Genomic DNA, 27393 nt, shown 5'->3' with positions numbered 1-27393 from the left:
CGCCTTCCTTGTGCCCGTCACTGGGGATTAGCGCAGGGACAGCCCCGGACTTGGGGACAGGCACAGGGGCCAGGGCCACCCGCCACCTCGCCTGGATGTAGGAGGCCTGGCCGAGCGGCGAGGACCGAGGGTGACATCCCCCATCCCTGCGCTGGGCGAGGGCGGGGACCCCCCCGCGCCCCCCCAGCCTTTGGGGGCACCATGAAGGACCGGCTGGAGCAGCTCAAGGCGGTGAGGGACTCCGGGCGTGGGAAGGGGACAGGGGACACCTCCAGGGGGCCCCTCAGCAAAAGGGTGACACCGGGATGGGGGTCCCCGAGACTCCAGCCCATGGTGGGCGGGGACATCACGGGGAGAGGTAGCCTCAAAAACCAAGTCTGTGGTGGATGGGGACGTCACGGGGTGGATGTCACCAAAATGCCACCCCACGGTGCCCGGGGATGTCACGGGGGTGGGGGGTGACGTCCATGGTGGACTGGGGTCTTGGGAAGACACCAATCCATGGTGAGTGGGGACACCACGGGATGGATGGCCCCGAGACCTGACCCCACTGTGCGTGGGGGTGTCACGGGGGTCACCCCATGGCAGATGGGGGACCCTGAGCCTCACTCAACGCGGGTGTCAGGTGGGAGGGACGGGGGGGGGGCCATCCCCGTGCTGTTTGGGGGGACGGTGGGTGTTTTGGGGTGACGTGACCCTCCCAGTTGAGTCCTGTCCCCCCACGCCGTGGGGTGCGATGGGGAGCCACCAGCCCACACCCGGCCTATGGGAGGTGTCCATCCCGCAGGGAATGGCAGTGGATTTGGAGTGCCCACACCCCATTCTGCACCCCACACTTCCCCATGTTCCCGGCACCAGCGCCACTTCCTTCTCCCTTTTCCCGCTCTGCCGTGGGGCCCCACTTCCCCCCACTCCTGGGGGGCTCCCCCTGCTCCCCAGCAGGATCATGTGCCACGGATGGTGGGGTCCCAGCAGGCCCCCAACTCGCAGCTGGGCCCCTAGCCGTGGCAGGGAGGCTTGGCAGGGATTTACCGGGATTATGGAGCCATCAGATAAAGCCCTCAGGGGGGAGCGAAGGGATTAATTTTATTTTTACTCCAGCAGCAGGAGGAGGGGGTTGGGGGGGTCTCAGCCTGGGGTCTGTCCCCCTCTCCAGGACACCCCAACAGCACCCCCGGGGTGCTGGTGGAGCTGAGGGGGTGAGGGGAGGCAGCAGGGCTGAGACTGAGTTTTGAGAAGGGCTGGATTTGGGAGCACATGGGTGGGGGCCTGGGCACTACACCAGAGTGAAGGGCACCAGCCACCTTCGTGCCCCCCAGGGCTGCCCCAGACCTGCCGTGGGGCCACGGTTTGGGACATAAACCCTGTCCCATCCCCATCCCATTGCTGTCCCTGTTCCCTCCCTCTGGCCGAGCCCAGCAATCCCTTAATTCCCAGCCACGTGTGGCCAGATGTGAGCTGTGCTCAGCCCCCCCCGGCTGTCCCCTGCTGCAGATGTCCCCCCTGTGCTACCACATCCCCTTGGCTACTTCCCCCCGTGTCCCTGTCATCCCTGGGGAGCCCCTGGGGGACTCTGGCAGGGCAGAGGGTCCACCCTGAGCGCTGTGTCCCAACAGAAGCAGGATGCAGATGACGAGGAGGAGCTGGAGATCGCTGTGGACAACACGGCCTTCATGGATGAGTTCTTTGCGGAGGTGAGGGAGGGCTGGGAGTGGGGCTGGGGAGCGTAGGGCTGCCTCCTCACCCCCCCAAAATCCTCCCGGGCATGCCCAGATTGAGGAGACCCGGCAGAACATCGACAAAATCTCAGAGAACGTGGAGGAAGCCAAGAAGCTCTACAGCATCATCCTCTCAGCCCCCATCCCAGAGCAGAGTGAGTGCTGTCACCGTGTCCCCACAGCCTCCCCTGCTCACAGGGACCTTCCCTGGGAGCATTCCCATGGTGGCTCACACCCATGATCCCACAGAGACCAAAGATGACCTGGAGCAGCTGACGGCAGAGATCAAGAAAATGGCCAACAGCGTCCGTAACAAGCTGAAGAGTGAGTGTCCCTGTTCCCCTGGGACTCTGGGATCATGGCAGTGGGAAAGGTTCCTGACGGGTTGAGGTCTGTCTCCCTCCAGGTATGGAGAGGAACATCGAGCAGGATGAGGCACGATCCTCCGCCGACCTTCGGATACGCAAGTCCCAGGTGAGCTCCGGTCCACAGCCAGTGTCCCCGGGTCCCACTCTGTCTCCCACGGGCTGGGGATGTGGCATGTCCAGGGGTCCCCAAGTCTCCCCAGTTCTATCCCCTGTGATCCCAGGGGATAGAACTGTGTTCCTCTGCCCTGTCCCCAACATTCTGTCCTGTCGCCCTGGGACATGCTATATCCAGGGTCCCCTGGCTCTCATTGTCCCGTTCATCCCGGGATCAGTTACACACCATGCCCAGAGTGTCACTGATCTGACTTCCTGTCCCCATCCCCAGCACCTCATCTTGTGCCCTGGGCAGCATCACACCTCTGTCCTCGTTCCTGTCCTCTGTGAAAATGGCCCATGGGGATATGCCATGCCTGGGGTGTTCCATGTCCTCGTTCCCAGGAGCAGGTCCAGTCCCCCAGGGTCACACCATGCCCTGGGGTGCCCCCATCCCCATCCCCATCCTCACATCCCTGTCCCTGTCCCCAGCACTCGGTCCTGTCCCGCAAGTTCGTGGATGTCATGACCAAGTACAACGAGGCGCAGGTGGATTTCCGGGAGCGGAGCAAGGGCCGGATCCAGCGCCAGCTGGAAATCAGTGCGTGACCGAGCCCCGCGGGTGGGTGGGCACGGCCTGGGCATCAACCCCACACCCTTTCATAAAGTGGGAGAAACCAACTCATCCAGACCCCTCCCATTTGACCAAGTTTAGTTAAGTGGGTGGGGCCAGGCCATACAGACCCCACCCCTCCCCTTACCCCGGACTGGGCGGGGCTCATCCCCATCGCTCTTCACGTGCCCGCAGCCGGCAAGAACACGACGGACGAGGAGCTGGAGGAGATGCTGGAGAGTGGGAACCCCTCCATCTTCACCTCGGGGGTGAGCCCTGACACGGGGGGGACACCAGGGGACACGGGGGTGTGTCACAGGGCCAGGCCCCCCGCTGACGTTCCCCTGCCCCTGCAGATCATGGACTCGCAGATCTCGAAGCAGGCGCTGAGCGAGATCGAGGGGCGGCACAAGGACATCGTGCGCCTGGAGAGCAGCATCAAGGAGCTCCACGATATGTTCGTGGACATTGCCATGCTGGTGGAGAACCAGGTACGGGGTGACGCAGGGACCCGGCTGTGGGGACACAGGAACACACAGGGACAAGCAGGGACCTGGACATGGGGTCACAGAGATGAGCAGGGACCTGTGGACAGTGTGAACAGGGACCTGAGCATGGGGACAAGCAGGAACCTGGGTGTGGGGTCACAGGGATAACCTGTGTATGGGGACACGGACATGAGCAGGGATTTGGGCACAGGGTCACAGGAATGTGCAGGGACCCACATATGGGGACGAGCAGGGACCTATGCATAGGGTGACCAGGGACAAGCAGGGACCTGAGCGTGGGGTTACAGGGCCCTGCATGGGACCGTGGAGTGGCCCAGGGACCTGCACAGGGGGTCCAGGCATGGAGCGATATGGGCTGGGGTGGTTACCACTGCATGTGTTCCCACGGAGCCACCCACCACCCCACGGTGGCCGGGAGGGGACACAGGAGTGTCCCCCGCCCTGTGGTGGTGCCGTCCCCTCTCTCAGCCCCTCTCTGTCCCCCATGCCACATGAGGAGCTGCTGCGTGCCCTGGGGATGGGTGAGTACCTGCGTGTGAGTGCGTGCCACGTGCTGTGGGGCTGTGTCACCGTGTCCCCACCAACCCTGTCCCTTCTCCCCCAGGGAGGGCTGCTGGATAACGTGGAGCCGAGCATGTGGAGCAGAGCACAGAGACAGTCTGGTGCCGGGGACAGGCACGCCAGGTGGGTGGGTGCCAGCACCCCGGGGTGCTCTCAGTGTCCCCCCCTCTCTCTATGTCCCCCGGGTGCTCCCTAGGGAGCCATGATCGACCGCATAGAGAACAACATGGACCAGTCCGTCGGGTTCGTGGAACGGGCCGTGGCTGACACCAAAAAGGCTGTGAAGTACCAAAGTGAGGCCAGGAGGGTGAGACAGACCGACAGCCCCCGTGTCCCCTCCATAGCCCCCAGTGTCCCCTTTGTAGCCCCCAATGTCCCCTCTGTAGCCCCTAGCATCCCAGAGGTACCCCCAGTGTCCCCCTCTGGCCCTCATTGTGCCTTCACATCTCACAGTGTTCCCAGCACCTCCCCATGTCCTCCAGCAGCCCTGAGATTCCCTTATTTCCCTCAGTCACCTCCTGTCTCCCTCAGCCACCCCTCATATCTCCCAGCTGACCCCAGTGGCTCCCACTTCCCTGCAGTGACCCCATGGCAGCTCTGTCCCTCTCTGTCCCACTGCCACCCCTGCACCCCCTCCCACCCTCAGGTGTGATGAGCTGGCGAGGACCCAGGGCTCTGCAGGCTCTTCTGGCTCTGCCCCCATGTCCCCCTGCACAGGACAGGTGTCACCACCCCCGACTCGCCCCTGTTCCCCCAGAAGCTGCTGATTTTGGTGGCAGTGGCCGTGCTCTTGCTGGGGACAGTTGCCCTCATCATTGGACTCTCGGTTGGGCTGAACATGAAATAGCCCCTGGGGCAGGGGTCTGTAAGTGTTGGGACCCCCACTGCAGGGACACAGAGCCCTAGGGGATCCCCGTGTCATCTCCTGCTTGGGGGGCTCCAGTGCTTTAGGATTTGGGATTTGGGGTGCTGGGTTTGGTGATCTCAGGTGTGCAGTGCTGAGGGTGTTCTTTGAGGGTCTGCAGTATTTGGGGGTCTGCAATGTCTGTGGGCCCCTGGTGCTCTGGGGTCTGTGTTTTTTGGGGGTCTGCAGCGCTCAGGCGTCTGTGATGTTCAGGGGTCTCTGGTGCTCAGGGGTTTCTGCTGTATGGGGTCTGCATTTTTTGGGGTCTGCAGTGCTTGAGGGTCTGTGTTGCTCGAGGGTCTGCATTCCTTGGGGATCTGTGTTGCTCCAGGCTCTGGATTTTCTCTCTTCCTCACATCCATCTCTGCCATCCCCGCTCCCTCCTTCCTGCTGCAGACCCCGTCCCCTTCCCTGCCGGCATCTCCAGCTCCCCTTTCCCTCCTCCAGACGCTCCCGACCATCCCAGCGATGTCACGTCCCGGCGGGATCCTGGACCCCTCCTCTCCCTGCTCCTCCCGGACCTGCTGCTCCCAGCCCTCCGTGTCCCGGTTCCCGCCGCGGGTTCCACCGCTGCCTTTCCCGCCCATCCTGCCGCTCCCTGGGATCTGCTCCTCGTGTCCCCACGAAAAGGGATTGGATTCCGATTCCGTCCGTCCCCTTGGGACTCGGCCACCGGTGCCACAGCCCCAGCGAAGGGTGACAAGGACACAAATCCGAGGGCCGGGCGCTCGCCTGCGCGGGCGTCCCGGTGGAATGAGGGCGAGAAAAGGGACAGGACACGGGGTTTGGTGGCACCAGCGTGGTTTGTTGTCACCGTGCTGTGACAGACGGATCTGTCGGGGTCCCCATCCCCTCTTGGCTTTGATGTCCGGGCGGGAGGATGTGTTGATCGTGGGTATTTAACTCCCATTGTAATAAAATCCCGCTGATCCCGCCCTGCGCCTCCTCTCCGTGCTGGCACCGGGAACACCCAAAGCCACCGGCACGGCTCTGGCTCGGCTCGCGGTGTTCGGGAATCTGGGGGCTGGACCGGCCCCGTTTCCCGGTGTTGTAGGACACGAGGGGGAAGCACGGGGCTGGGGACACCCCCAACTCCCGGCCCTGTCAAGACACTCCCCCCCCCGCCCCAAGTTTTTGGGTAAGTCACAGTGTTTGGTCACCTGTCCCAGAGCATGCTGGCACTGTCAACTCTCTGTGCTACACAGAACCAGCTCATTCATACCTGTCCTGCCACCTTCCCTGTCCCCTCCCCAGCCCCTGTCCTTGTCCCTTGCCCTATCTCTGTCCTTTCTCCCCACTCCACAGCCCCGATCCTTGTTGCCCCCCTCCCCAGCCCCATCCTTATCCTGTGTTCCTCCCCAGCCCATTCCCTGTCCCTGTCCCCCTCCCCAGCAGTGTCCCTGCCTCACATTCCCTGTCTCCCCGAGCAGAAGAAGATCATGATCATGGTGTGCTGCATCATCCTCGCCATCATCCTGGCAGCCAGCATCGGGAGCATCTTTGCCTGAGCTCCCCACCCGCTGCCCTCCAGGTGACAGGGACAGGGCTGGGGGTGGCATGGGGGGGTCCCTGGTACACCCCAATCCCAGGGAGCGTGTTCAGGCCTTGCTGGGGTTGTATTCACCCTGAGTGTCCCCAGGCTGCCACACTGGGGAGGGATGGGGATGGTGACAGCACTAGGAGCCACGTCCCCTTCCTGAGTGTCACCTCATCTTCTTCCCTGTCACAGGTGGCCTTTCCCCCTCCTGTCCCCCTGCCCAGATGATCCATCGGAGAGATCCCGGCCAAGCCCCGATCCCCGGAGCCCCGAGGACATCTCACATGTCCCTGGAGGAGTGGAGCCCTCCCACCGCACCCCCCACTCCCCTCCCAGCGCCAAGGTCCCCTCTCTCCTCCTCCTCCTCCACTCGGGTGACAGTCGGTGGCCGCTGTGACAAGCAGCCCCTCCTCGGTGGCACGGAGCGGCCGGAGGGGCCGTGTCCCTCTCCGGGGGGGACACAGGGCTCTGCCTTGCCGGGGCGGCCGGAGGAGCCTCTTCCTGTGCTTGGAGCTCCTTGGATGTGCAGCCACCCATGCTGGAGCCTTCCTCCTCAATAAAGAGCTCACCCACACTCTGCCTCCTGGCTCCAACCTGATCCGTGGATCCCTCAGGATGCTCCCAGCTCTTAAAATCCACTTTGGGATAGAGAACCTCGTGCTTCAAACCCCGATCCATTTATCCCCCAGCTCCAAACCCCACCTTGGGATAAAGATCCTCATGCCTCAAACCCTGATCTATCTATCCCTCAGGATGCTCCCAGCCCTGCATTCCCAGCTCCAAAACCTACTCCAGGCTCTTGTGAAAAGTTTAATTCCAAAAGGAATCCAATCCAGACGCTCCTCACACTCTGTGCTTCAGGAAAAACTTGCCCCAGTAGCGTCCCTTGAGCTGCAGGTCGTAGGGGCTCAGGTACTTCCTCATCCCCAACATGTTGGAGGTCACCACACGCTCGAAAGTCCAGGGATTTTGGTTGTTCAGCCTTTTCTCCTCCTCTTCCCGCCGCATCTCCTGGAGGCTCTCCCGGCTGACGGGGACGGCCGGGAAGGGCAGTTTCTGCGCCACGCGGGCGAGGAAGGGCCGGACCTCCCCGAATTCGCAGCGCCCGCCCACCTCCAGCACCAGCCTCCCGCTCTTCACCGCCGTCACGTAGTGGTCGATGGGGCCCTTCCCGCCCCCCATCCGGTGTCCCAGGCTTTTCCGCGTCACCGACTTGTAGGGGGCGGGCACGCGCCACACGGCAAACATGGATTTGGGATCGATGCTGCGGCCGATGGTCAGGCGGATCATCTCGAAGTGGCCCCAGTGCAGGTACCCCCCGCCCAAAGCCTGTGGAGGGACAGGGTGGGACAGCTCAGGGACACGGAGGCTCCTGCGCTCTGCCTGGGAACAGGGACACGCCATCCCAGCCTCTGGAATTCTCCCCCCGATCCGTTCCGTGCCTGTTCCCGCTCACCAGGATCCCGTACTGCCCCTGGGTGAAGTCGGTGGCCTCCTGGGACGGGCCACGGATGTCACGGAGCCGCCGGGGCTCCCGCCGGACTTTGGGCACCGCCGGCACCTTGTCCATGAACTTCAGCTTCGGCTTCTCCGGGATGGTGATCCCTGCAGGGGAACATCAGGACCAGGATCTCCGGGAACAGACTGGGGAGTGCCCCCACCGGCCCTCGCGGGGTTCTCCCGCCGCCCATTCCTCTCACCGCTGTAATCCGGGGGCAGCGCCAACTTCTTGAGCCCCGCCCGGGGAACCGCGACGCCGCCGGGACCTGCGGGACAGAGCGGGGGGGGCTCGGGCAGGGCCGGGAGGGGACGAGGGTCCCCGCAGGGCCTCCCCTTCCCGGTCTCAATATCCCCCCCAAACCACCACAGCCCAGCCGGGAGTCCCACCGGGACCCTCGGTACCTCTCCGGGGTCAACCCTTGCACCGCCCGTCCGAGTCCCCCTCCACCGCGATCCCCAGGCTCCCGGGAAGGTCCCCCCCGGCCTTCTGAACCCCCCACAAGGTACAGGCGGGCCCTCGGAGCGCGGCCAAGCCCCCCTGACCTCCCCCGGCCCGGAGCGGCCCCGGGAGCCGCCATCGCCACATCGCCGGGACACGCCGGAAGTGCCGCAAGGGCGCCGCCATTGGCCCGTCCCCAATCACGTGCCGCCCGTGGTCCGGGCGGGAAGCGCGGCGGGAACATTAGTTCCGGAGGGAAACGCGGCGCAACCTATTCCCACCGCCGTACCGGGCGGGGGTCGCCGGCGGGGGACACCCCCGAGGGTCCCGAAGGAGGTGCTGGAAATGGCCTGGATGTCCTCCCAGCCTTTGTGCTGGGCTGGTGTACTGGGTTTACGGAGATAGGTTTCATATTCCTCCCAGCAGCGGCCACCGCGCTGAGTTTGGATTCGGGATGGGCGACCTGGGGCCGTGACGTTACAAAAGCGGTGAGCGGCTGAGGCGGGGCTGTGACGTCACACAGGTGTCCCATCCACAGCACTGTGACATCAGCACGGTGTCTCTACAGGACATGTGCCACCACTCCTGGCTCCCAGTGTGGCCAAGATGGGACATGGATGAAGCCATGAGTTTCCTGCTCCCCTTGCTTGTCCTGCTGGTGGCCAGTACAGCCGTCCTGCTGGCCACCTGCATTTGGAAGGAACGGAAGCGCCTCAGGGGCCGGGCCAGGGGGTCCCGGCGCAGCCGAGCGACTCCAGAGGTTCCCGGTTCCCCCCCGGCTGAGGAGACCCCTCCCCACGGCCCGGCTGCCCCCGGGAGCCCCCTGTACATCCCCTGTGGCTGCGGCCCCGGCTGCACCCCCTGTGCGACAGCGGCCCGGGAGCTGCAGGACCTGGTGACACCGCTGTGGCCCGGGGTGTCCTTCCCGCAGGACTCAGAGATGTGGCAGCTGTTGTGGGAGGACCTGGGGCAGCTGCTGGAGCGAGGCCACCTGCCCTGCTGCGCCTCCTCCTCCTGCTCCTGCTCTTTCAGCTCCTCTGGGAGCCTCCATCCTTCCCGGAGCCTCAGTGGCTGCTGCCAGACTCCGGATGGGGAAGACCCCGTGGACAGATCTTGCTGCTCCCTTGGAGCTGTGGGCATGAGGAGAAAGTTGTCATCCTTGAGGATGCACGTGGCCAAGAAGAACCTGGAAGTAAAGCTGAGAGCCCAGCCCGTTCCAGTGAGGCGTTCCCAGGAGCAACTGGTGCAGCGGGAAGCGTCACTCCATTCCTCGGAGAGCCTCCCATGCTCCTCGAGCCTCAGTGGGAGCTGCCAGACTGTGGACAGCGGAGAAGATGCCACGGACAGCTCTCCGTGTTCCCCGGAATCCGCGGATATCAGCGGAACCCGCTCAGTCCTGAGGATGCACGTGGCCAAGAAGAGCCTGGAAGTCAAACTGGGAGCCCAGCCTGCTCCAGTGAGGAGTTCCCAGCAGCGAGTGGCACAGCAGGAAGTGTCCTGGAGCCGCAGGCGGCCGATCCACAGCTCCCACAGCACTGCAGTGCAGCCAGATAGGAACACCCGCTGCTCGGAGTCCAAGATCCTCCAGAGGCAAAGGGAGTTGGAATTCCCCCATCTCCGGGGAGCTCCTCCAAGCCAGATGAGGCTCCTATTGGCCGCTCAGATACTTCTGAGGATGCTCTGTTTTAAATAAATCAGCATTTCCCCAAAGAACCGCGTTTGGGCTGAGATAGGGCTCCTTTCTTCCCAACAGCCGAGTTTGGATTCAGGATTAGAATAGTGTGGATCACGCATGGGTGTTTTGGTTGCCCTCCTCAGGGACTTTCCAGTGTCCCATGGGACAGTCCTTGTTTTCTGCTGGGAAAGGTGGGATGAGTGTCCAGGGTCAAATCCCTGGGAGACCCTGGAAAGGAGCCCCAGGTGGGTGCAAGGGGTGAGCCCACCCCATCCAGCTTCCCACTGGGAGACCCACGGACAGCACCCTCCTCCCAGTGTTAAAGCCATTGTTGGGGGAGGTCCTCTCTCTTTTTCCATCCCTATCCCGATGGAGGCTCCCAGGAGAAGGTGCTTTGTGTTGTTCCTTGCAGCCCCAGCCTCCGCACAGGAGGTGCTCTGGGTGAGGGGGTGTTTGGGGGATCTGGCTGCCCTCCCTGGGGAAAGGGACAGGGCGGTGACCCCTGGGTGGGTCCCCTGGGTATGGCAGGAAGGACCGTTGGGATCCCCAAATCCCTGTCCCAGCCCTGCTTGTGCCAGTCTCTGTCACCAGTGGCCGCATGTGGCTCTCAGTGCCGGCCGCTGTCCTGGGAAGCCGAGTGGCCGGTGGGGAGCTGGGGTCCGGCTGCGGGGTGACCAGTGCTGACAGGGATGGACAGCCCCTGGAGCACCCCCTTCTGAGTTGCAGGACCACCCTGGAGGTGAGGAATGGGGACACCGTGTGTCCCTGAAGGAGATGGTGTAGGGTGGGAGTGAGGCGACCCCGTCAGCCCCGTGGGTTTTCGGTCCCCTGCTCTGAGCTGGGTGACACTCCCAGCCCCAATTCCACTCCTTCCCACAGTTCCTCCTGGACAGCATCCAGCACAGGAATGTCCTCCACTTGGCCAGAGGGCTTGTGGAATGTTACTGCTCCAGGGAAATGGGGAGTCCCTCCCAGAGCCCCAGATTCCTCTCAGGATCCTGAGTCTCCCGTGCCCTGCGAACTCCATGATGGGATCTCTCCATGCGGGGGGATGTGGTGTTGTCTGGATCAGGATGGAGAACAGGGGTGTCCTCCATGAATTTGGGGTGCAGAGTGGTATCGTGTGCCCCCCCTCATTCCCGGGATGTTTATTATTCCCTGACTTCAGGTTTAATCCTCTGCCTGGAGCTCTTGGCTCCTTCTCTTCGGGGCTGGACACCTTAAAAATGGGGAATGAAGACAGCTGGGGGGGAAAGTTTGGGGGATCAGTGTGGGGCATCCCCTCTACTCCTCCCCTCCTGCAACACGGACCAGATCCAGGATACTCAGGCCCACCCCTCCCTAGGGAAGAGGATCTAGGTGAAATCGTGCCTGGGCAGTGCCCAGCTCCGCGTCCTGGGTGCCGCCCCCCCGCGCCCGTGCCCCCGCTCTGCGGGGAGGAGCCGCAGGAGCCTAATGGCCCTTGATGGATTTTTCTTCCAGGAATCTGCTGCGGCGTGGTTTGGTGGTTTTTGGTTTGTTTTTGTTGTTGTTGTTTTTAATTTTTTTTTCTTTCTTTCTGCGCCCCTGTAAACACGGCGTGGAGCTGGAAGGAGCGGGAATGAGGCGGGGGAGACAGGCAGCCTGAGGAGGGGGACTTTCGGGGCAGGGCTAGCACCCCAATCTCCTTAACTCCCTTGCATGTGGGTTTGGGATGAGCAGCTCTTCCCGGCGGGAACCCGGTGTCCTGGAGCCCTGCCCGGAATGGGGGGACATCACCGGGAATTTCCCCACACCCCGCGCAGTCCCCCAGAGCCGGGGGAGCCCACGGAGCATCTTCACAGCCCCACGCAGCCCCACTTCCCGCCCCTCCCCGGGTTCTGGGGGGCTGTCCCCTCCATCGCCCCGTGTCCCCCCGTGTCCCCCCCGTGTCCCCCCGTGGGCTGGGCGGTGCCCCGGGGGGGAATGCCGCAGCCGCTGACGTCACGGCGCTCAGCCAATGGGCGCGGGCTGTGGCGGGGTGGGGCGGGGGCGGCCCCGGTGGGGACCGGGGCTGCTCCGGGGGGTCCCGGTGCCCCCCGCTCTCCTCATGCAGGGCATGGGGAGCCTCCGGCTGGGCAGCCGCGCCGTCATGTACACGGCGGAGACCCTCCCCAAGGGCAAGAACCGCGTCATGGGGGTGAGTTTAGGGGCGGCGGGCAGACGGAGTTCGGGAGGAGAAACCCTTGGAAAATCTACCCTCAGCTCATTCCCGGGGGATTCCTGCTGATCCCTCAGGGGATGCTGTGGCTCTGGAGAGACGCTGGGATTAAGGCATCCCCCATGCCCAGGGTTGCTCTGTGGGCGGGGAGGGTTGAGTTGACCCCATTCCCATCCATCCCGCTCTTCCAGACCATCCAGATTATGACGGGATTCCTGCACATCGGCTTCGGGATCGTCCTGACCACGCTCACCAATGTCTACACCTCCGTCTTCGTCATCGGAGAGATCCCCTTCCTGGGCGGCGTGTCGGTGTGTGCCAGGGGGCTGGGAAGGGATGCCCACCGAGAAAAGATGCCCGCCAGGGAGGGATACCCACCAGGAAAGAGTGGCTAGGGGGGTGGGATGCCCACCAGGAAGGGAATCTCACCAGGGAACAATGCTCATGGGGAAGAGAATCCTGCTGGGGGTCATGCCAGCAGGTGGGACACGCATTGGAAGGGATGCCCACCAGGAATGATGCACCTGCAGCTCCCAAGGCCTCGGCAGCTGGAAAACAAGGGCAGGGGGGGTCACCGTGTCCCATGTGCCCCATTAGTGCCACCTCTGGGCAGGTTTGGGGTGCTTGGAGTGCCCTCAGTGCCAGCTGAGCCCCGTCTTTCCTGCTGCAGTTCATCATCTCTGGGTGCCTCTCCATCGGCGCTGAGAAGAGCCCCACGGAATGTGCGGTGAGTTTTCCTGGGAGCACACCGGGAGTGAGCCCATGGGGTGGGGTGTCCCTCTGGGATTTTTAGGGAGGGGAGGTCTGCCACCCCCTCCCAAAGCCCCCTGGGTGCCCGCAGGTGAAGGGCAGCCAGACCATGAACGTCATCAGTGCCATCTTCGCGCTCCTGGGAATCGTGGCCTTCATCGTGGACCTCAACCTCAACGGGCTCTACCGCTCCAACTTCAACTACTACAGCTATCTCGTCCTGGTAAAATCCCCCATGGTGGAATTCCGGCCTTTGGGAACTGCCCCAGGGCCTTTTCTCCAGCCCTCAAGGGGTGTTGTGCCGTTTCCCAAATCCCCGTTGGGGTGGCGGTTTCTCCTCTGCCGGCACGACCTATTTTAGGCTGGTACCTCGGGAGATGAGTCACCCCCTGGAAGCATTCATGAGCCATAAAAACGGCGGGATGGAGGGCTCGGAGCAAGACCTTGGAGCTGGGGATGCAGAGGGAGAGGAAGGGGGAGCTACAGAATGCTGCCCTGTGTGGAATTTGTCCTCCTGGGTGCTGCTGGGGGGGTACTGATAGGGTTTTCCCCATCCTGGAGCTCGCAGGGAATGGGATTTCCATTGTGCTGCTCATCTTCACCATCCTGGAATTCTGCATCGCCGTGGCCACCGCCAATTTCTGGTGCCGGGCCACCCGCCTCAGCTCCAACGAGGTAGGAAGAGGGGGTGGTGGGGGTGGACCCAAAAACTGCCTCCCATGATCCCAGTGTCTCCCATAATCCCCGTGTTTCCCAGGCAATGCTGATTGTCCCCAGTGCCACCCGTGTGGATCTGGCCGTGCCACCAGTGGAGCTGCCTCAGCCTCCCAGCTACACTGAGGTGATCCAAGGAATAGCCTGGATAGGAGCAGCATCGGCATTGGGATGGCTCCTGGGATGACAGTCCCCATCCTGCTGCCATCTGTGTCCCCTCCCTGGGAAAACATCCTACCCCAATCCCCAGGGTGCATCCCAGAGCATCCATCCCTCTGCTCTGGGAATGGGGAGGAGATCCCAAACACCTGTGGGTCATGGGTGCTGGGCGGGGGGGGGGGGGTCCCCCAATTCCTGCCCCCTTTCCAAAACACCTCCTGGTCTCTTTGCAGCTGACTGCTCCCGAAGTCTGACACTGAGGATGTTGGAATGGGATCCTGCCTCCATTGCTCCTAAATCCCAGGGCTACGGCATCCTCCTCCCACTGTGCTGCCGGCTGGGATGTGCTAGTCCCCCCCCAAAAAGCCAGGGACACCCCCAAATTCCCTGCCCCTGTGCCCCTGGGCCTGGTCTGAGGGGCTCCACTTGCTGGCTGCTGTGGGAAGGGGCTTGTCCAGGGGGGAATCTTGGGCAATTCCTGCCTGTAAATTCCTGGTGGGGATGCTGGGGTTCACTCAAGTTGGGGTTCAGGAATTCCTGGTGGTCTGGTGGTTTGGAGTGAGCCTGATGTGTGCCAGGAGCCGGGTGGGTCACCGGAGCATCTACCTCGGCTCGTCCCCTGTTGGCTTCATTTTATCTTGGGAATAAATGCTCTCTCCCGGCTTGTGTCTCCTGAATTTGGGAATTTTCAACATGGGAGCTACACTTCCCCCTCACAGAGCTGGTGTCCCTCAGGAAAGAGGCTCATCCTGCCTGATTTAGAGATACCCGCTCTCTCCTGAGGGAATTCTGCCCCCGCTGAACTCCTGAAAACTGCTTGCTTATCCTGAGGGGAATTCTGCTCCCCTAAACCCCTGGCTCTTGCTCCCAAGGGAGTTTTGCTCCTCTAAACTCCTGGTGCCTGCTCTCCCGAGGGAATTCTGCCCCTCTAAACCTCTCTCCTGAGGGAATTCCATCCTCCTAAACCCCAGTACCTGATTCTGATGAGGGAATTCTGTCCCCATAAACCCCTCAGTACCTGCTCACCTGAGGGAATTCCGCCCTTCTAATCCCCTCTCCTGCTGGAATTCCACCCTCCAAACCAGGGTACCTGATCCCCTGAGGGAATTCTGCTCCCCGAATCCCCCACCCCCCACATTCCAGCACGGTTCCGCTATATTTAGCTCGGCTGGAGCAGCCGGGCAGCCGGCGGCGATGCCGGTGACGCCAGCACATCCCGGTTCTTCTGCCACCCGGCGCTGGAGCTGCTCCGTGGGGTGATGTGGGGACACTGGTGCCGTGTGCTCCCTGTTCCCACAATCCTGGGTGGTGAGAATGGAGCTGAGGGGTGCTCCCAAACCTTATCCATGCAGCAATTCCTAAAAGAAAATTATTTTCAGGGAAGCAAAAGGACTCTGGGATCATTTTGAACAGGACCAGGTTTGTCAGCTCCTGATAAGCTCATTTATGGGTCCACCCTTAATTACCCTGCATCTGTGGGAATTTTGGTGGATTTAACGAGGGGGTGATGAGCATCCAGTGGCATCAAGTTATTTAAGGAGCATCCCAAGCTCATGGAAATAGAAAGGTGGGATGGAGGTGAGGAAAGAGATCCCAGTGCTGATTTTCCAGGGGGTGGGAACATCCTGGTGAGTTCCCAGTGCCCTGTGGGAGGATTTCTGGGGTCAGTATCCATCCTAAATTTCCCCTCCAGTGCCAGAGTGGGACCAGTGACCTCCACCTTAAACATTCCTTTAGGTTTTGGTGTGACTTAAGTGTTTTCCTTCTCCTTTCTACACTCCCTGACAATGCTCTGGCTGCTCAGCCAAAGCCTCATGGATTATTCACTCCCTGTCAGTTATTTCTGTTCCTGGCTCTGAAAAAATAATGAGCCTGATCAGTAGGAAAAGCCCCAGGGATTTTGGGAGCAGGATGAACAGGCTGTCTCTGCTCATCCCGTGGCCACAACCCATTACGGCTCCAGCTCCTCACCTGCAGCTCCGGAGCATCCTGGCCTCTCCCAGCTCCATGGGAACCACCACAAAGCCATCCCATCTCCCATCCAAGCTCTGTGTTTTCCCAGTGTGGTGGTTTCCTGGGAAGAAGGCTTCCTCCTCTTCCACCGGCATCAGGGTCTGTTTTCCCAGAGTATCCCAGTGTTCAGAGGTGGCTTTCCCTGGAAATACTGGAATAAGTGTTGAAGGCCCGATGGAAATGTGGGGGGTTTTAGTACATTTTTTTTTTTTAAGTTGGGAATTTGCAGCCCTGGGAGGGGGAGTGGGGACATCCAGGAATTGGGAATGGCAGGTAACAGGGATCACAGAGTTTTGTGTCCCTGCTGGTGATGACCCCTGAGGAAAACCAAAACCCTTGGAGGAGGAGCAGGAAGGGGAAACTGTGGAATCAACTAGGGTGTCCCAATGGCTCTTCCCCTTGGGAAGAGATGGATCTTGGAGACTCTTCCAGCACCTGAAAGTGCCCCAAGAGAGCTGGAGAGGTACTTTAGAAAAGAGCCTAGAGTTCCAGGACAAGGGGGAATGGCTACCCCCTGCCATGGGTTGGGTTTAGACGGGATATTGGGAAGAAATTCTTCCCTGTAAGGGTGGTGAGGTGCTGGAATAGATTTCCCAGGGGAGCTGTGGCTGCCCCATCCCTGGAAGTGTTTAAGGTCCCATCCCGGGATTGCCAGTGGAAGTCAATGCCAGTAAAGCCTTAGAGAAATACTGGAACTTTTCTGCAGCCTCAGTTTTCCTGGGAATGCGAAGATCAAAGGCTGTAATGTCACATGCAGGGGTTGATGGACACATCTGGGACAGGGTTTGGGAGCGATGTCACCATGTCCCAAATGCCAGGTATGGATCACTCCAGCAGGCAGCACTGCCCCCTCAACCTCCTGCCTGCTCTCAGCTCCAGATTCCTTAATCCAGGATGGACACTGGGATGTTTAAAGCAAAAAAAACTGAAACCTCTCCCAGAAAACATGACTTTCCTTCTGGAATCAGTATGGAAAGAGCCCTGTGGGAAGCAGAAACACCTGGAAGCAAAGCAAAATGTTGACTTTTGGTATTTTTATGGGGATATAAAGTTTGTCCCAGGAAGCAGCAAGTTTCTGTGGAGAGCTTTTCTCCATTGTAATCTATTTTCTTTGGAAAAAAACCTCATGGATTTTGGGGTTGGAAAAAGAATTTCAGTTCCACCAGGCTCATAAATTTTGTCCTGTGTTGGTGGGAGGGAATGTAGGAGGGTCTTACTGATCCCCCCAGAGCATCCAGCCAGGCTTTCCCCATCCAAAACTTGTCCTAGAAAATAGGAAAATGAACATTAAAATCCAAGGAATGTGTTGTATATATCTACAAAGCCAAAAGTTCCTGCAAAGAAAAGGTTGGAAAGCTCCACCGCCCGGCCTTGCTGCTTCCCTGCATCTGCTTCAAAGCTTCACCTCCTCTGGAATCCGCTTCCAAAACAAATCCCAACATCCTACCCTGGGCTCCTGCCATCCCCAGCTGGACCTGGGTTAATTTAGGAAGGGGGAAAGCGTTTTTTTCCATGGGTAACTCGCTCAGAAAGTGGGGTTTTGGGGGCTGAGGGCAGTCACGGCTCTTTCTGGCTGCAAGACTGGAACTTCAGGAATGCTGTAGGAATCTGGAAGGGCGGATTTGGGAGGAAATCCACCGTGTAGGGTGGTTTTGGCTGGGAATGTGAGCCATGGATAATGGTGGATGATACCCCGGCTGCCTAAAGGCTAAAGAGGGGATCCCAGAATTTCCACGGGGGCTCAAGTGTTCCTTCCCGGGGCTGGAACGAGATCCCTGGGATTGTTAGGATTGGAGTGTTGAGAGGAATAAGGCACCAGCAGGAATTAAAGGCTCTGAGGCATCAGGAATGTGATGAAGAGGCTGAATCTCATCCATGTCCATGTTTTTCCTGGAAAGCTGTGCTGCCAGATGCAGCCCTTTACAAGGCCAAGGGTATGCTTCCATCAGGGATGCAGGATGGAGGAAGGTCATGGGTGGGATGGAGGAATGCCATTGGAGCCAGGATGGAGACGTGAGTTGCTGCTCTTTGCTTTCCAGGTCTGTTCTTCCAGCTCTTTTTTTGGGATATGTTTCAGGCTGGTTTGGAGGGAGTGTCCCATTCCCTGGTGTGTGGGAGCTTTGGGAGGGTGCGGAATCCTGGAATGATTTGGGGTGGAAGGAACCTTAAGGATCATCCAGTTCCACCCCACTGCCATGGGCAGGGACACCTCCCACTAGCCCAGGTTGTTCCAAGCCGGTTCCAGGGCTGGAAGCCTCTCCAGAGCCCTGGAAGAAGCTTCGTCTGCTTCCAAACGCGGCCTCTCAGCTCCCTCTAGAGCCAGAGGGAAGGAAAAAACTTCCAAAAGTTGCTCCACCCGCTCCCGAAATCGTCAGCTGGAGGGTCCTGTTCTTTCCCAGGCAGAGACAGAGGTGTTGGGGCGATGCCCAAATCCTGGACCTAAAAATTCCCGTTCTGCCAAGAAATTCCTACCCTGCACACATCAGACATCCAGGAAACCTGAGGGGTCCTCCAGATGCCCTGGGGTATCCCAATGCTCCTGGAGAAAAGGACATGGTTGTTTTTCTGGGAGGAGGGAGGGATGGAGGCAGGAAGGGGCCTCCGAATCCCTCGGGATCCCCTTGCCATGTGTGGTGCCTCCATTCCCAGCCTGAGCTCCCATTTCCCATCACAAATAACAGCATCTCCTTTCCCTCTGGCTCCTGATGGAGATTGTCAGGGAACCCAGAATCCCTCCTGTGTGTCCTCACTGGGGACAAATCCACTGGGATAGAGGAGGGAGAATTCCCAAAAGTGGCAATGAAGGAGCTTCCTTTATAACAGGGTTTATAAAGTTTCCTGTTTCAATCCGAGTTTTTCCTAGGAAGTGGGCAGGGTTAGGTTATGAACACCTCGTTAGGAACCAAGCTAATTGCAGGAGTGATTCCCAAGCAAAGCATCCACAATTTGGGATGAAAGGACTTGCTCAGTGCTGGTAAAGGGGGTCTTGGGGCATCCTGAGGGAAAAGTATCCAACCCTTCCCAAGGCTGCAGAGCCCGGGGAAGGGTTCCCTGTCGCTCCCTCCCTCTTCCCATGCAGGATTTTGGGAGCCTCCATTGGCAAAGCTGCCTCGTTGAGCAAGAGGGGCCTGACGAGAATTCCATGAGCGAGCTTCCCGCAGGGAGCAAAGGGCAGCGGGAGCGTGTCCCTGCCTAGCTGGCACCTCCCGGGGATTTCGGACAGCAAAGGGACCACGGCGAGGAGGAAGAGGAGGAGGAGGAGGAGGAAGGCATCTGGGAATTCCTTCATCTTCCCAGGCTCGTTCCCAGGCCATGGCGGCCACCACAGTGACCGATGCCGGCAGCGTGAGGATCATCACGGAGGTGATCCCAGCCACGGATCCGCGAGCAGCCCAGCTGGCCTCAGGCTCCCAGGCACCTGCACAGAAGTCATTCCGAACACAAGGCTTCCGGAAGGCTCATCCCAAGGTGTTGGGGGTGAGACATGGCCTTCCAGGGGCCCAGCAGGGATTGGGGATCTGCAAGAATTGTCCTGCTGGAGGTTCTCCCTGTCTGGGTGGAGGGGACAATGGGACAAGTGCCTCTCCCAGACCCTTCCCGGGACTGGGACGTGGGATTGGGGTGGAATGCGTCTCACAGCAATGGGATCGGGATTCCTCTCCCCCATCCCTCCCTAGACCATCCACATCTTCAGTGGAATTGTCCACATCTGCTTCGGGGTCATCCTGACAACGTCGGAGCACAAGAACCCTTCCCTCCCTGTGGCCAGCGGGATCCTCTTCTGGCTGGGGATCCTGGTAAGTTGGGATGAGGACGTGGGAATCTCAGGGAATCCTGGGGGACTGGGGACAATATCCCGGGGTCACCAGGTCTCCACTGACACCCCACGCCCCCACATGCACATGCACATTCTGGGGTGTTTGTGTATCCCTGAACCATAATTCCCAGCTGGAGGGACACCAGGATGGGGTGGCAGGGAGGAGGGGTGCCTTCCTGCTGACATCAATTCCCGCTGTTCCAAGTAGCTCCTGGTCTCGGGCTCGTTGCTGGTGGAAAGTGAAAGGAGAGACAGCCCTGTGCTGGTAAGATCCAGGCTGGGAGGGACAACGTGTCCTCCCATTCCTTACATCCCTTCCAGCAGCTGCCACCGCTCCACAGCCTGGATTCATCCCACGGGATCCACAGGCCAGTCTCCCCCTCGGGAAGTGCCGAGCTCTCCCACATGGAGCACAGGATGGGGGTTGGGGTCACTGTGGGATAAGGGGGATAAAAGCTCCAGGAGACCCTCACGGCCTTTGGAATCACTGTGGGATGAGTGGGACAAAACCGGGCAGCTTCTCCAGGAGGTCTTTGATCCCGGTTGAACAATCCATGTGGGAAGCAGCCCTTCCCGGGGTCCATGTCACCGGGTGCTTCCCGCAGGTCAAGACCTGCTGTGTGGTCAATGTGGGCGTTGTCCTGGGCACGCTGGTGGCCACCGGGATCCATGGCACGGCCATCATTCAGAACATGCCCGGCTGCGGGAAACCCGGGCCCTTCCAGATCCGCCCGGAATGGTGCCTCAACGTGAACGGCAAGGTACGGACACCCGGGATTGCGCCGGGGAATCCGGAGCCTCCCGAGTGGGGTGCTCAAGGATCCAGGTTCTGTTCGGGTGGTGGATCCCGGGATATTCCCGTTCTCCTCCTCCTTGCAGGTCCTGAGCAACGGGCTGGATTGCACCATGGTGCTCCTCGGCCTCCTGGAATTCTGTGTGGCCGTGGCGGTCCTGGCGTTTGGATACGACACAGTCCGGCAGCACACATACAGCCAGCTGGTGAGGGAGGCGGGAATCCCTGAGAATCCCTGGGAATCCCTGGAATGCTGATCCACTCCTTCTCTCCTCCGAAGGGCCGCCCCAGTACGGGCGTTCCTGTGTGCCTCCCAGAGACTTCCCTGGATTCCCCTGTTTCTCCTTTCCCAGGCGCTGTAGCCACGGCCAAGCCCCGCACGTGGTGCCGCATCCCGGAGGGGGGTCCCCGGTACCGGATTCCCCTGGGATGCCCTCAGCGTGTTCGGCCCCCAATAAAGGCCTCTCCCCCAGCCCAGCCCGCGCGTGTCTCTGGGGGTTACTCCGGGGTGCGGGGGGAGGGCTCGGGCCGGGTGTGGTTGGAGGAGTTCGGGGGTCCCGGTACCGGCGGCCACGGTGGTGGGCGGTGCTGCCCGGTACAAAAATGGCGGCCGTACCCGACATAAAGATGGCGGCCACAGCCGTGCGCAGAGGATGTTGCCCAATACAAAAATGGCGGCCAGGGAAGTTCTCTGGCTTCACGCTTCCGGGGGAGCGTGGCTCTGACGTCATCTCTGTGCGACGCCGCGGGGCCGCGTGGATCATGGAGGGGGAGAACGGGGGGACCCCGGGATCGGGACCGGGAGCGACCCCCGAGAGGCCCAGCGGGGCCGCCTCGGCTCCGGCCGCGGCTCGGCGGCGGCGGAAAGGCGGCAAGAAGCGGCAGGAGGCGGTGGTAGCCATCCCACGGGGCAAGCCCAAGTCGGGACGGGTCTGGAAGGATCCCGGGAAGAAGAGGTGGGAAGGGAGGGGTGATTGGGGTGGGGGGGGCAGTTCCTGGGGGAACCCTGGGCTCCAGAAGGGCTGTTCGGGGGGTCATGAGGTGTGCGGGAATTTTGAGGGTGACAGGATTGTTTGGAGGTCTCGGGGGGGGCTTGTGCGGGGGTTCCGGGGGTATCCATAGGCTTTAGGAAGGATTCAGAGGTGACAGGGATGACTTGGAGGGGATGCCGAGGAGCTGAGGATGCGTGGGATGCTCCGAAGAGTCTCATGGAATTCTGGAAAGGAGCTGGAGTGGCCCTGGCTGCATCCCGGGATTTTTGAGGAGCCAGCAGCTCCCGTGTGCCCACCCAGGTTCTCCCACATGATCCAAGACAAGGCGCTCCGCACATCCTGGGCGCGGAAAATGAAGGAGAGGCAGGAGAGGAAGCTGGTCCGGGATCTGGCACGGCAGCTGGAGGAAGCAAAGCAGAGGGAGAAAGAGGTAATGGGATTTGGGAGCTGGAGAATTCCAGTCTTTCCCAAGTGCTATCCCATGTCTCTGTGCTCTTCCCGGGCATCAGAGCTGTGGCAGAGCCCAGGAAAAGGGCAGCTGGGATGGAGAATTCCCTGTCCTGGTGCCAAATCCAGTCACTGACAGTCACATGCTCCAAGTCACTGACTCGGAATAAAATCCCTGGGTCAATTCCAGCCTCACCCGGGGTGGAAAAGCTGCTGGAATGACAGATTTCACACTTGGGTGGGCATTGGTGCTGGTCTGGGTTTAATCCCGGAGGAAGGGATCTGCAGGGAATGTTCTGGTGCTGCTCCCACAGGAAAAGAAGCGGCGGCGGGAGGAAAACCTGAAGCGGCGCCTGGAAAACGAGCGGAAAGCCGAGATTGTCCAAGTGGTGAGTCCCCTCTGCCGGCTGGGAACAGCACAGGGAACACCCCACAGCCTCCAGCCCCCCATGGATCAGCATCTGATTCACTCCAGTTCCTCTCCCTGTCTCCATCCTTGGAGGATACTGGGAGGACTGGGAGATTCCCAGCAAAGCCAGGCACGCTGGAAGTGTGTTCCAGGCTTGGGAACCCCAGAACTGAGGGATAATGGGGTGGGTAGAGCAAGGAGAATGCAGCCCTGATGGGGATCCATGTGGGAAAATCATGGCTTTTCCATTGGGAAGAGACCTGGGAGCTCAGGGTGGGTGAGGATGGGGTTAGTTTTGGGATAAATCCCTGCCAAGATCCTGAATCCTTGGTGGTGAGAGGCTGGGAGCCACCCATGCCCATCCTGCCTCATTCTGAAACTCTGTTCCATTCCTGGAAATGCTCCAGGAATTGCTCTTGCAGCTTCGTGCACTAGTGGAAGTTGTCCCTGCCCATGGCCAGGGGTGGAACTGGATCATCCTTAAGGTCGCTTCCAACCCAAACCATTCCAGGATCCTATGATTTCATGAAATCCCCTCTCTTTTTCCCATTTCCCAGATCCGGAACCCCCTGAAGCTCAAGAGGGCCAAGAAGAAGCAGCTGAGGCGGGTGGAAAAGCGGGATACGCTGGCCCTGCTCCAGAAGACGCCCGTGAGGCGCAGCACGGCCACAGAATGAGGCGGGAATCGGGATACTGCCGCGCCCTGGCCATGCAGCCGGGATTCCTATGGATCCTGCTCCTTTCCAGGGGTTTTTCCTCAGCTTGCCAGGCAGGAATCGCTGCCAGGACCCTCAGTGTTGGACAAACAACAGGACAGAGCTGAGGGGGTGGATTCCACAGGAACCAGCTGCTGGATCTCTCAAACCCTGTGGAATCAGGACGTGGCCGGTGCCAGAGGCTGGAACAGAACTTTGCTCTCCCAAATTTACCTTTTCTTTATAAAAATGAATGAGATTGACCTCTGGTGGCTCTGAGGACTGGTGGCTCCAGCTGGGGCCTTCCCTAAGGCATTCCTAGAATTGGAGTGTGCCATGGCCCCTCTTTCCTTGCAGTTCGCCTTTCTCCAAAGAGGGAATTCCTGTTGGGAATGAGCCCTGTAACTTGTCAGCAAGGAAGGGGACACGGTGTCACACACCCTCCTGTGGGGCGCAACACCGGGAAGTTGGTGCGGGCTGGAAGTGGAAAATCCACGCGGATTTCTTAATGTTTCTGTTTTTTCTTGGTGCGTGAACACCCCTTTCTGCATTCCTGGGGAAGGATGTGGCTGTGAGCTGGGATGGGGGGGGACAGAGGGGTGCACTGGGTGGAAAATGGCACTGCAGGAATCGGTGTGAAGCCCTGGGATGGGAATGTGGAGCCCTGGAGCTTCATCCTGGGGTGACAATTTGGGAGGGCCCCTCAGAGTTGGGATGGGGTGTCCCATCCATGTCCAGAATGGGGGTGTGCCACAGGGAAAGTGGGGACTGGCAGGAGTTGCGGGTGCAGCCGGTGCCAGCCGGGCACGGGGTCATGGGGCAGGAGGGCTCTGCCCTCGCCATTCCCGGGTTAATGATTTCCAAGGAATCCTCGAGCCTCTCCCTCTGCAGAGCCCACGGCTCAGGCTTTACCCGGCGGGGTAAGAGAAGGAGAAGCTCGGAGGCCGATTTCCTGGTGGGACGGATGTGGGAGAGCCGCGTGTCTCCTCCCAGGGCTGGACTGGGGCCAGCATCCCTGTTCCCGGCCTGCCGAGCTGCGCGGAGAGGGAGCGGGGAGCACCCGGGATTGGGGGCTCGGAGCCCCGGGATCCCCACCCGGCTCCGGCTCCGGGGTGGGGAGGAGGATGAGGAGAGGGGACGGCGGGTGCTGGGAATGCCGGGGCTGGCAGATAGATAGCAAAGGGCTGTCCCGGCTGCCGGGTGAGTTTTGGAGCGGGGATCTGGGATCAGAGGGTGGGGAAAAAGGGAAGGAGGAAAGGAGGGGATGGGAACAGGGAAGCAGAGGACGGGGATCACGGAACGGAGGGGACCAGGAAGGGAGTGAATAAGGACGGGGGAAGGAGGGGACAAGGACCGGGGAAGGCGGGGACAAGGACCAGGAAAGAAGGGACAGGGACCACGAGGGGATGGGGACGTGGGAAGAAGGGATGCCAGCAGAACTATCTGGACCACTAACCCTATCTTGGGGGTGCCCCGTGAGGATCCCTGGGGACAGGCCCCTGCCACCAGCCCTCTCCTGGGCGTGGCAATCCCTGTGGGACACTCGGTAATTCTCATTCCCAGGTGCGCCATGGTAGAGGTGACAGTGACACCGCAGTCCTCGCTGGCCGACCGGCCGGTGCAGATCCGGGTGCGGGGACTGTCCCCATCCCAACTTGTCACCCTCCGGGCATGGCTGAAGGACGAGCAGGGCGAGCGCTTCCAATCCCGTGCCTTTTTCCGCGCTGACGGAGCGGGAGAGGTGGATCCCGGGCTCCATGCCGCCCTGGGGGGCAGCTACTCTGGGGTCTGGCCCATGGGGCTCTTCTGGTTCCTGCAGCCCGACACCCTTTTCCGACGGCTGGTCAAGCGGGACGTGGCCGGCAGCCCCTTCCGCGTCCGGCTGGAAGTGTTGGATGGGCTCTGCTTGGACACGGATCCCCGGGAGCAGCCGCTGGGATGCTGCGAGGCCGAGCGGTGGTACGTGGGCCCCGGAGTGCAGCGGGTGCCCATCCGTGAGGGAAGGGTCCGTGGCGCCCTATTCCTGCCTCCTGGTGAGCACTGGGGAGCGGGGAATTCCGGGATATCAAACCTTGGGGCTTGCAGGATGCTCGTTCCTGGGAGCCCTGGGATACTCAGGTAGTATTCCCTTGGGATACTGAACCTTGGGATCCTGGGGATGTCAAGCATTGGGACCCCTGGGAAACAACTCCTGGGATGCTAAACCACAGAATTCCTGGGGTTTTGTCCAGTCCTGGGACCCCTGGGATTCCCAAAGCTAGGGTCTCTGGAAGCCCAGCCGTGGGATCCTTGAGATACCAAACCTCAGGATCTTGGGATGCCCAGCCCCAGGACCCCATGGATACTGGACCTTGTGCCCCTGGGATGCAGGACAGCACAGGTGGCTCCCTATCCCTGACATTCTTCCTGTCTTCCCACAGGTCCGGGCCCCTTCCCTGGAGTCATTGACATGTTTGGGGGTGCAGGGGGGCTGATCGAGTTCCGGGCAGGGCTCTTGGCCAGCCGGGGCTTTGCCGTGCTGGCCCTCGCCTTCTTCGCCTACGATGACCTGCCCCGAGTCCTGGCCCAGCTGGACCTGGAATATTTCGAGGGAGCGGCAGAGCTGCTCCTCCGGCATCCCAAGGTGAATCCCAGAGCCTGAAGGAAGGCACCTGTGAGCCAGGATGTGCTGGGGATTGGGGACAGCCTGGTGATCCAGACATCCAGCTGGCCTGGGATTGTCCTAGGGACATCCTCATCCTGGTGAGCAGGACATCCAGGTGACCTGGGATTGTCCTAGGGACATCCTCATCCTGGTGAGCAGGACATCCAGGTGACCAGGGGTAATGTCCCAGGGTTGTGCCCAGCACCAGGAAAGTCCCAGGTACTGGGGATATCTCAGTGAGTGGGATGTCCTGGCAACTGGGGATATCCCATGAGGACATCCTTGTCCTGGCACCCAGGGATGTCCCAGTAAATCTGTTATCCCTGTGTATTATCCCAGCTGGCTCTATTTCCTCTTGCTTCAGGTCCAAGGCCCCGGCCTGGGCGTGGTGGGTGTCTCCAAAGGTGCGGAGGTGGCCTTGGCCATGGCCACCTTTCTGCCACAGGTGGTGGCCACGGTATGGATCAACGGTACGACCTTCCTTTACGGAAACCCGCTGGTCTATAAGGAGCTCCGCATCCCTGCCATTCCCTACTACACCGAGCGCATCCTGTTCACCGAGGTGGGAGCCATAGACAACTCGGCCATCTTCGCTGACCCCCGGGATCCCGCCTACCGCGCCTCGGCCATCCCGGTGGAGAAGATCTGGGGAAAGGTGCTGTTTGTGGTGGGAGAGGCCGACCGGAGCTTCAACAGCAAGCTCTTTGCTGAGCTGGCCCTGGCGCGGATGCCGCCGGAGAGCGGCCGGATCCTGTCCTATCCCGGCGCCGGGCACCTGATCGAGCCCCCCGGATCCCCGCTGTGCAGCAACTCCAGCATCCGCGGTACTCCCAGGCCGGTGGCATGGGGAGGAGAGCCCCAGCCCCATGCCCGAGCCCAGCAACATTCCTGGCAGGAGATCCTGCAATTCTTGGAGCTCCATCTGGGGTCGGTTGCCACCACAAAGCTGTGAGGGGTGAGGAAAAGGGGTTGGGGTCACCTGGATTGTCACTGCGGGGAATAAAGTGTCACTGGTGGCTCCTGCCTGTGCTCCTGGGGGATGATGTGTGGGAAAAAGACTGGACACAGATGTAGGAGATACATCAGATATATATTGGGAGATACATCAGATATAGGATATATACTGGACATGTGAGATATATATATATTGGGTATATATCGGATATATATATTGGATATATATATATAGGATATATATTGGATACATATGGAACATATATAGGACACAGGACAGACAGCTCAGGCATGTATTGAACATACACAAAACATACATACGACACGTATGGGGCACGTATAGAACATATATTGGCCATGTATCAACCCAGCTGTGCCTCTGGACATACTGCTCTCTCTGCAGCTGCCCTTGCTTCCTGAGGAGGTTTGAGGGAATCACATCCAGCCCCCAGCTCCTCACACCCTCCCGCTGGCATCCCTGTGCTCCTGGGAGCCGGCATGACCCCATTCCCACGCCCAGGGCATGGGACAGGGAGTGGCTGTGACTGGCACTCCAGGGAGGGTGGGGAGAGGTGATGAGGTTTAATCTGCAGTGAAGATAAATCCCAGAAGGGAAGCCTGGGGAAAGGGAGGCAGAGGGAATACACATGGAGGACTTTGGATTCCCTGTTGCACTGCCAGCAGGGTGCAGCAGGGATGCAGGGTAACTGGCCAATTCCCAGTCCCTCAGACACCGCTGGGGCCATGCCACGGTGTCCCCTGGTCCCATGGCTATTCCAGGAGTGGTGTGTCCAGGTGTCACTGCTGTCCCCAGCAGCTCACCTACACACACCTTTCTTCTCCTTTCCCCCTGCATAACTTGATCCAGCTGGGCATCCCGCCTGGCACCAGTTCCATTCCCTGTTCACTG

At 60.4% G+C, this 27393-nt stretch overlaps 7 protein-coding genes across 17 annotated transcripts; 6 read left to right on the top strand and 1 right to left on the bottom strand.

The window, feature by feature from the left end:
* The first annotated feature begins 26 nt into the window (after positions 1–26).
* Positions 27–6882, top strand: STX3 (syntaxin 3). Of its 6 annotated transcripts, none has more exons than XR_015772904.1 (11): positions 27–231; positions 1617–1694; positions 1774–1873; positions 1968–2042; positions 2125–2192; positions 2672–2780; positions 2988–3061; positions 3149–3283; positions 3906–3985; positions 6197–6297; positions 6496–6882. XR_015772904.1 is itself a non-coding variant. In XM_088057598.1 (11 exons), exons 1-10 carry the CDS (start codon positions 202–204, stop codon positions 6272–6274), a joined length of 858 nt encoding a protein of 285 aa, XP_087913724.1. In that variant the 5' UTR covers positions 27–201; the 3' UTR covers positions 6275–6297; positions 6496–6882. The 6 variants fall into 6 exon arrangements, 4 of the variants coding, with proteins under 4 accessions (XP_087913724.1, XP_014113317.1, XP_014113315.1 ...); XM_088057598.1 differs by lacking the exon at positions 3906–3985 and adding an exon at positions 4059–4169; XM_014257842.2 differs by lacking the exons at positions 3906–3985; positions 6197–6297; positions 6496–6882 and adding exons at positions 4059–4169; positions 4620–4727; positions 5214–5349.
* Positions 6883–7100: 218 nt separating this feature from the next.
* MRPL16 (mitochondrial ribosomal protein L16) lies at positions 7101–8417 on the bottom strand. Its single transcript, XM_005528957.3, has 4 exons — positions 8347–8417; positions 8004–8069; positions 7760–7908; positions 7101–7632 (listed from the first exon to the last, which is right to left on the bottom strand). The coding sequence occupies exons 1-4, from the start codon at positions 8387–8389 to the stop codon at positions 7147–7149; spliced, it is 744 nt and encodes a 247-aa protein (XP_005529014.1). The 5' UTR covers positions 8390–8417; the 3' UTR covers positions 7101–7146.
* A 75-nt stretch (positions 8418–8492) lies between these two features.
* On the top strand, positions 8493–9935 carry LOC106628476 (uncharacterized). The gene is made up of 2 exons (XM_014257795.2): positions 8493–8730; positions 8811–9935. The coding sequence occupies exon 2, from the start codon at positions 8814–8816 to the stop codon at positions 9933–9935; it is 1122 nt and encodes a 373-aa protein (XP_014113270.2). The 5' UTR covers positions 8493–8730; positions 8811–8813.
* Positions 9936–11348: 1413 nt separating this feature from the next.
* On the top strand, positions 11349–14375 carry LOC102101474 (membrane-spanning 4-domains subfamily A member 12-like). 3 transcript variants are annotated; one of them, XM_088057599.1, is made up of 7 exons: positions 11349–11431; positions 12288–12407; positions 12767–12823; positions 12938–13069; positions 13408–13521; positions 13604–13687; positions 13953–14375. In XM_088057599.1, the coding sequence occupies exons 2-7, from the start codon at positions 12300–12302 to the stop codon at positions 13971–13973; spliced, it is 516 nt and encodes a 171-aa protein (XP_087913725.1). In that variant the 5' UTR covers positions 11349–11431; positions 12288–12299; the 3' UTR covers positions 13974–14375. The 3 variants fall into 3 exon arrangements, 2 of the variants coding, with proteins under 2 accessions (XP_087913725.1, XP_005529015.2); XR_001331876.2 differs by lacking the exon at positions 11349–11431 and adding an exon at positions 11896–12075 and having other exon boundaries at positions 13415–13521; XM_005528958.3 differs by lacking the exon at positions 11349–11431 and adding an exon at positions 11896–12075.
* A 4537-nt stretch (positions 14376–18912) lies between these two features.
* Positions 18913–20815, top strand: LOC106628486 (membrane-spanning 4-domains subfamily A member 15-like). Of its 3 annotated transcripts, XM_014257875.2 has the most exons (6): positions 18915–19209; positions 19410–19529; positions 19758–19814; positions 20155–20310; positions 20429–20548; positions 20696–20815. In XM_014257875.2, the coding sequence occupies exons 1-6, from the start codon at positions 19045–19047 to the stop codon at positions 20702–20704; spliced, it is 627 nt and encodes a 208-aa protein (XP_014113350.2). In that variant the 5' UTR covers positions 18915–19044; the 3' UTR covers positions 20705–20815. The 3 variants fall into 3 exon arrangements, with proteins under 3 accessions (XP_014113351.2, XP_087914138.1, XP_014113350.2); XM_014257876.2 differs by lacking the exon at positions 20696–20815 and having other exon boundaries at positions 18913–19200; positions 20429–20682; XM_088058012.1 differs by lacking the exon at positions 20696–20815 and having other exon boundaries at positions 18914–19209; positions 20429–20681.
* A 273-nt stretch (positions 20816–21088) lies between these two features.
* CCDC86 (coiled-coil domain containing 86) lies at positions 21089–23148 on the top strand. The gene is made up of 4 exons (XM_014257863.2): positions 21089–21298; positions 21635–21764; positions 22096–22170; positions 22748–23148. Exons 1-4 carry the CDS (start codon positions 21105–21107, stop codon positions 22865–22867), a joined length of 519 nt encoding a protein of 172 aa, XP_014113338.2. The 5' UTR covers positions 21089–21104; the 3' UTR covers positions 22868–23148.
* A 570-nt stretch (positions 23149–23718) lies between these two features.
* On the top strand, positions 23719–26552 carry LOC102101793 (acyl-coenzyme A amino acid N-acyltransferase 2-like). 2 transcript variants are annotated; one of them, XM_014257844.2, is made up of 4 exons: positions 23719–23805; positions 24449–24918; positions 25306–25508; positions 25894–26552. In XM_014257844.2, the coding sequence occupies exons 2-4, from the start codon at positions 24456–24458 to the stop codon at positions 26479–26481; spliced, it is 1254 nt and encodes a 417-aa protein (XP_014113319.2). In that variant the 5' UTR covers positions 23719–23805; positions 24449–24455; the 3' UTR covers positions 26482–26552. The 2 variants fall into 2 exon arrangements, with proteins under 2 accessions (XP_014113319.2, XP_005529017.2); XM_005528960.3 differs by lacking the exon at positions 23719–23805 and adding an exon at positions 23867–24085.
* Positions 26553–27393: the final 841 nt, after the last annotated feature.

The sequence above is a fragment of the Pseudopodoces humilis genome, chromosome 7 (genome assembly GCF_049639895.1).
Source record: "Pseudopodoces humilis isolate 2021_Gansu_Grassland_sample_001 chromosome 7, ASM4963989v1, whole genome shotgun sequence".
Classification (NCBI taxonomy): Eukaryota; Metazoa; Chordata; class Aves; order Passeriformes; family Paridae; genus Pseudopodoces; species Pseudopodoces humilis.
The sequence above is the reverse complement of the archived record's forward strand: the minus strand, read 5'-3'. Positions and strand labels throughout refer to the sequence as shown.

What these genes read in the sequence shown, in the direction of transcription:
- STX3 (XM_014257840.2), top strand. Translation starts at nt 202, where the DNA reads ATGAAGGACCGGCTGGAGCAGCTCAAGGCG. An exon ending in TGGATGAGTTCTTTGCGGAG is followed by an intron (nt 1,695 to 1,773) that starts GTGAGGGAGGGC and finishes GGGCATGCCCAG; the next exon opens with ATTGAGGAGACCCGGCAGAA. An exon ending in TTCGGATACGCAAGTCCCAG is followed by an intron (nt 2,193 to 2,671) that starts GTGAGCTCCGGT and finishes CCCTGTCCCCAG; the next exon opens with CACTCGGTCCTGTCCCGCAA.
- MRPL16 (XM_005528957.3), bottom strand. Translation starts at nt 8,389, where the DNA reads ATGTGGCGATGGCGGCTCCCGGGGCCGCTCCGGGCCGGGGGAG. An exon ending in GCTGCCCCCGGATTACAGCG is followed by an intron (nt 7,909 to 8,003) that starts GTGAGAGGAATG and finishes GTTCCCCTGCAG; the next exon opens with GGATCACCATCCCGGAGAAG. An exon ending in AGGGGCAGTACGGGATCCTG is followed by an intron (nt 7,633 to 7,759) that starts GTGAGCGGGAAC and finishes GTCCCTCCACAG; the next exon opens with GCTTTGGGCGGGGGGTACCT.
- LOC102101793 (XM_014257844.2), top strand. Translation starts at nt 24,456, where the DNA reads ATGGTAGAGGTGACAGTGACACCGCAGTCCTCGCTGGCCGACCGGCCG. An exon ending in CGCCCTATTCCTGCCTCCTG is followed by an intron (nt 24,919 to 25,305) that starts GTGAGCACTGGG and finishes GTCTTCCCACAG; the next exon opens with GTCCGGGCCCCTTCCCTGGA. An exon ending in TGCTCCTCCGGCATCCCAAG is followed by an intron (nt 25,509 to 25,893) that starts GTGAATCCCAGA and finishes CTCTTGCTTCAG; the next exon opens with GTCCAAGGCCCCGGCCTGGG.
- LOC106628486 (XM_088058012.1), top strand. Translation starts at nt 19,045, where the DNA reads ATGGCGGCCACCACAGTGACCGATGCCGGCAGCGTGAGGATCATCACG. An exon ending in CTCATCCCAAGGTGTTGGGG is followed by an intron (nt 19,210 to 19,409) that starts GTGAGACATGGC and finishes ATCCCTCCCTAG; the next exon opens with ACCATCCACATCTTCAGTGG. An exon ending in GGAGAGACAGCCCTGTGCTG is followed by an intron (nt 19,815 to 20,154) that starts GTAAGATCCAGG and finishes TGCTTCCCGCAG; the next exon opens with GTCAAGACCTGCTGTGTGGT.
- LOC106628476 (XM_014257795.2), top strand. Translation starts at nt 8,814, where the DNA reads ATGTGCCACCACTCCTGGCTCCCAGTGTGGCCAAGATGGGACATGGAT.
- LOC102101474 (XM_005528958.3), top strand. Translation starts at nt 11,896, where the DNA reads ATGGGCGCGGGCTGTGGCGGGGTGGGGCGGGGGCGGCCCCGGTGGGGA. An exon ending in CCTTCCTGGGCGGCGTGTCG is followed by an intron (nt 12,408 to 12,766) that starts GTGTGTGCCAGG and finishes TTCCTGCTGCAG; the next exon opens with TTCATCATCTCTGGGTGCCT. An exon ending in CCCGCCTCAGCTCCAACGAG is followed by an intron (nt 13,522 to 13,603) that starts GTAGGAAGAGGG and finishes CGTGTTTCCCAG; the next exon opens with GCAATGCTGATTGTCCCCAG.
- CCDC86 (XM_014257863.2), top strand. Translation starts at nt 21,105, where the DNA reads ATGGAGGGGGAGAACGGGGGGACCCCGGGATCGGGACCGGGAGCGACC. An exon ending in CAAAGCAGAGGGAGAAAGAG is followed by an intron (nt 21,765 to 22,095) that starts GTAATGGGATTT and finishes CTGCTCCCACAG; the next exon opens with GAAAAGAAGCGGCGGCGGGA. An exon ending in AAGCCGAGATTGTCCAAGTG is followed by an intron (nt 22,171 to 22,747) that starts GTGAGTCCCCTC and finishes CCCATTTCCCAG; the next exon opens with ATCCGGAACCCCCTGAAGCT.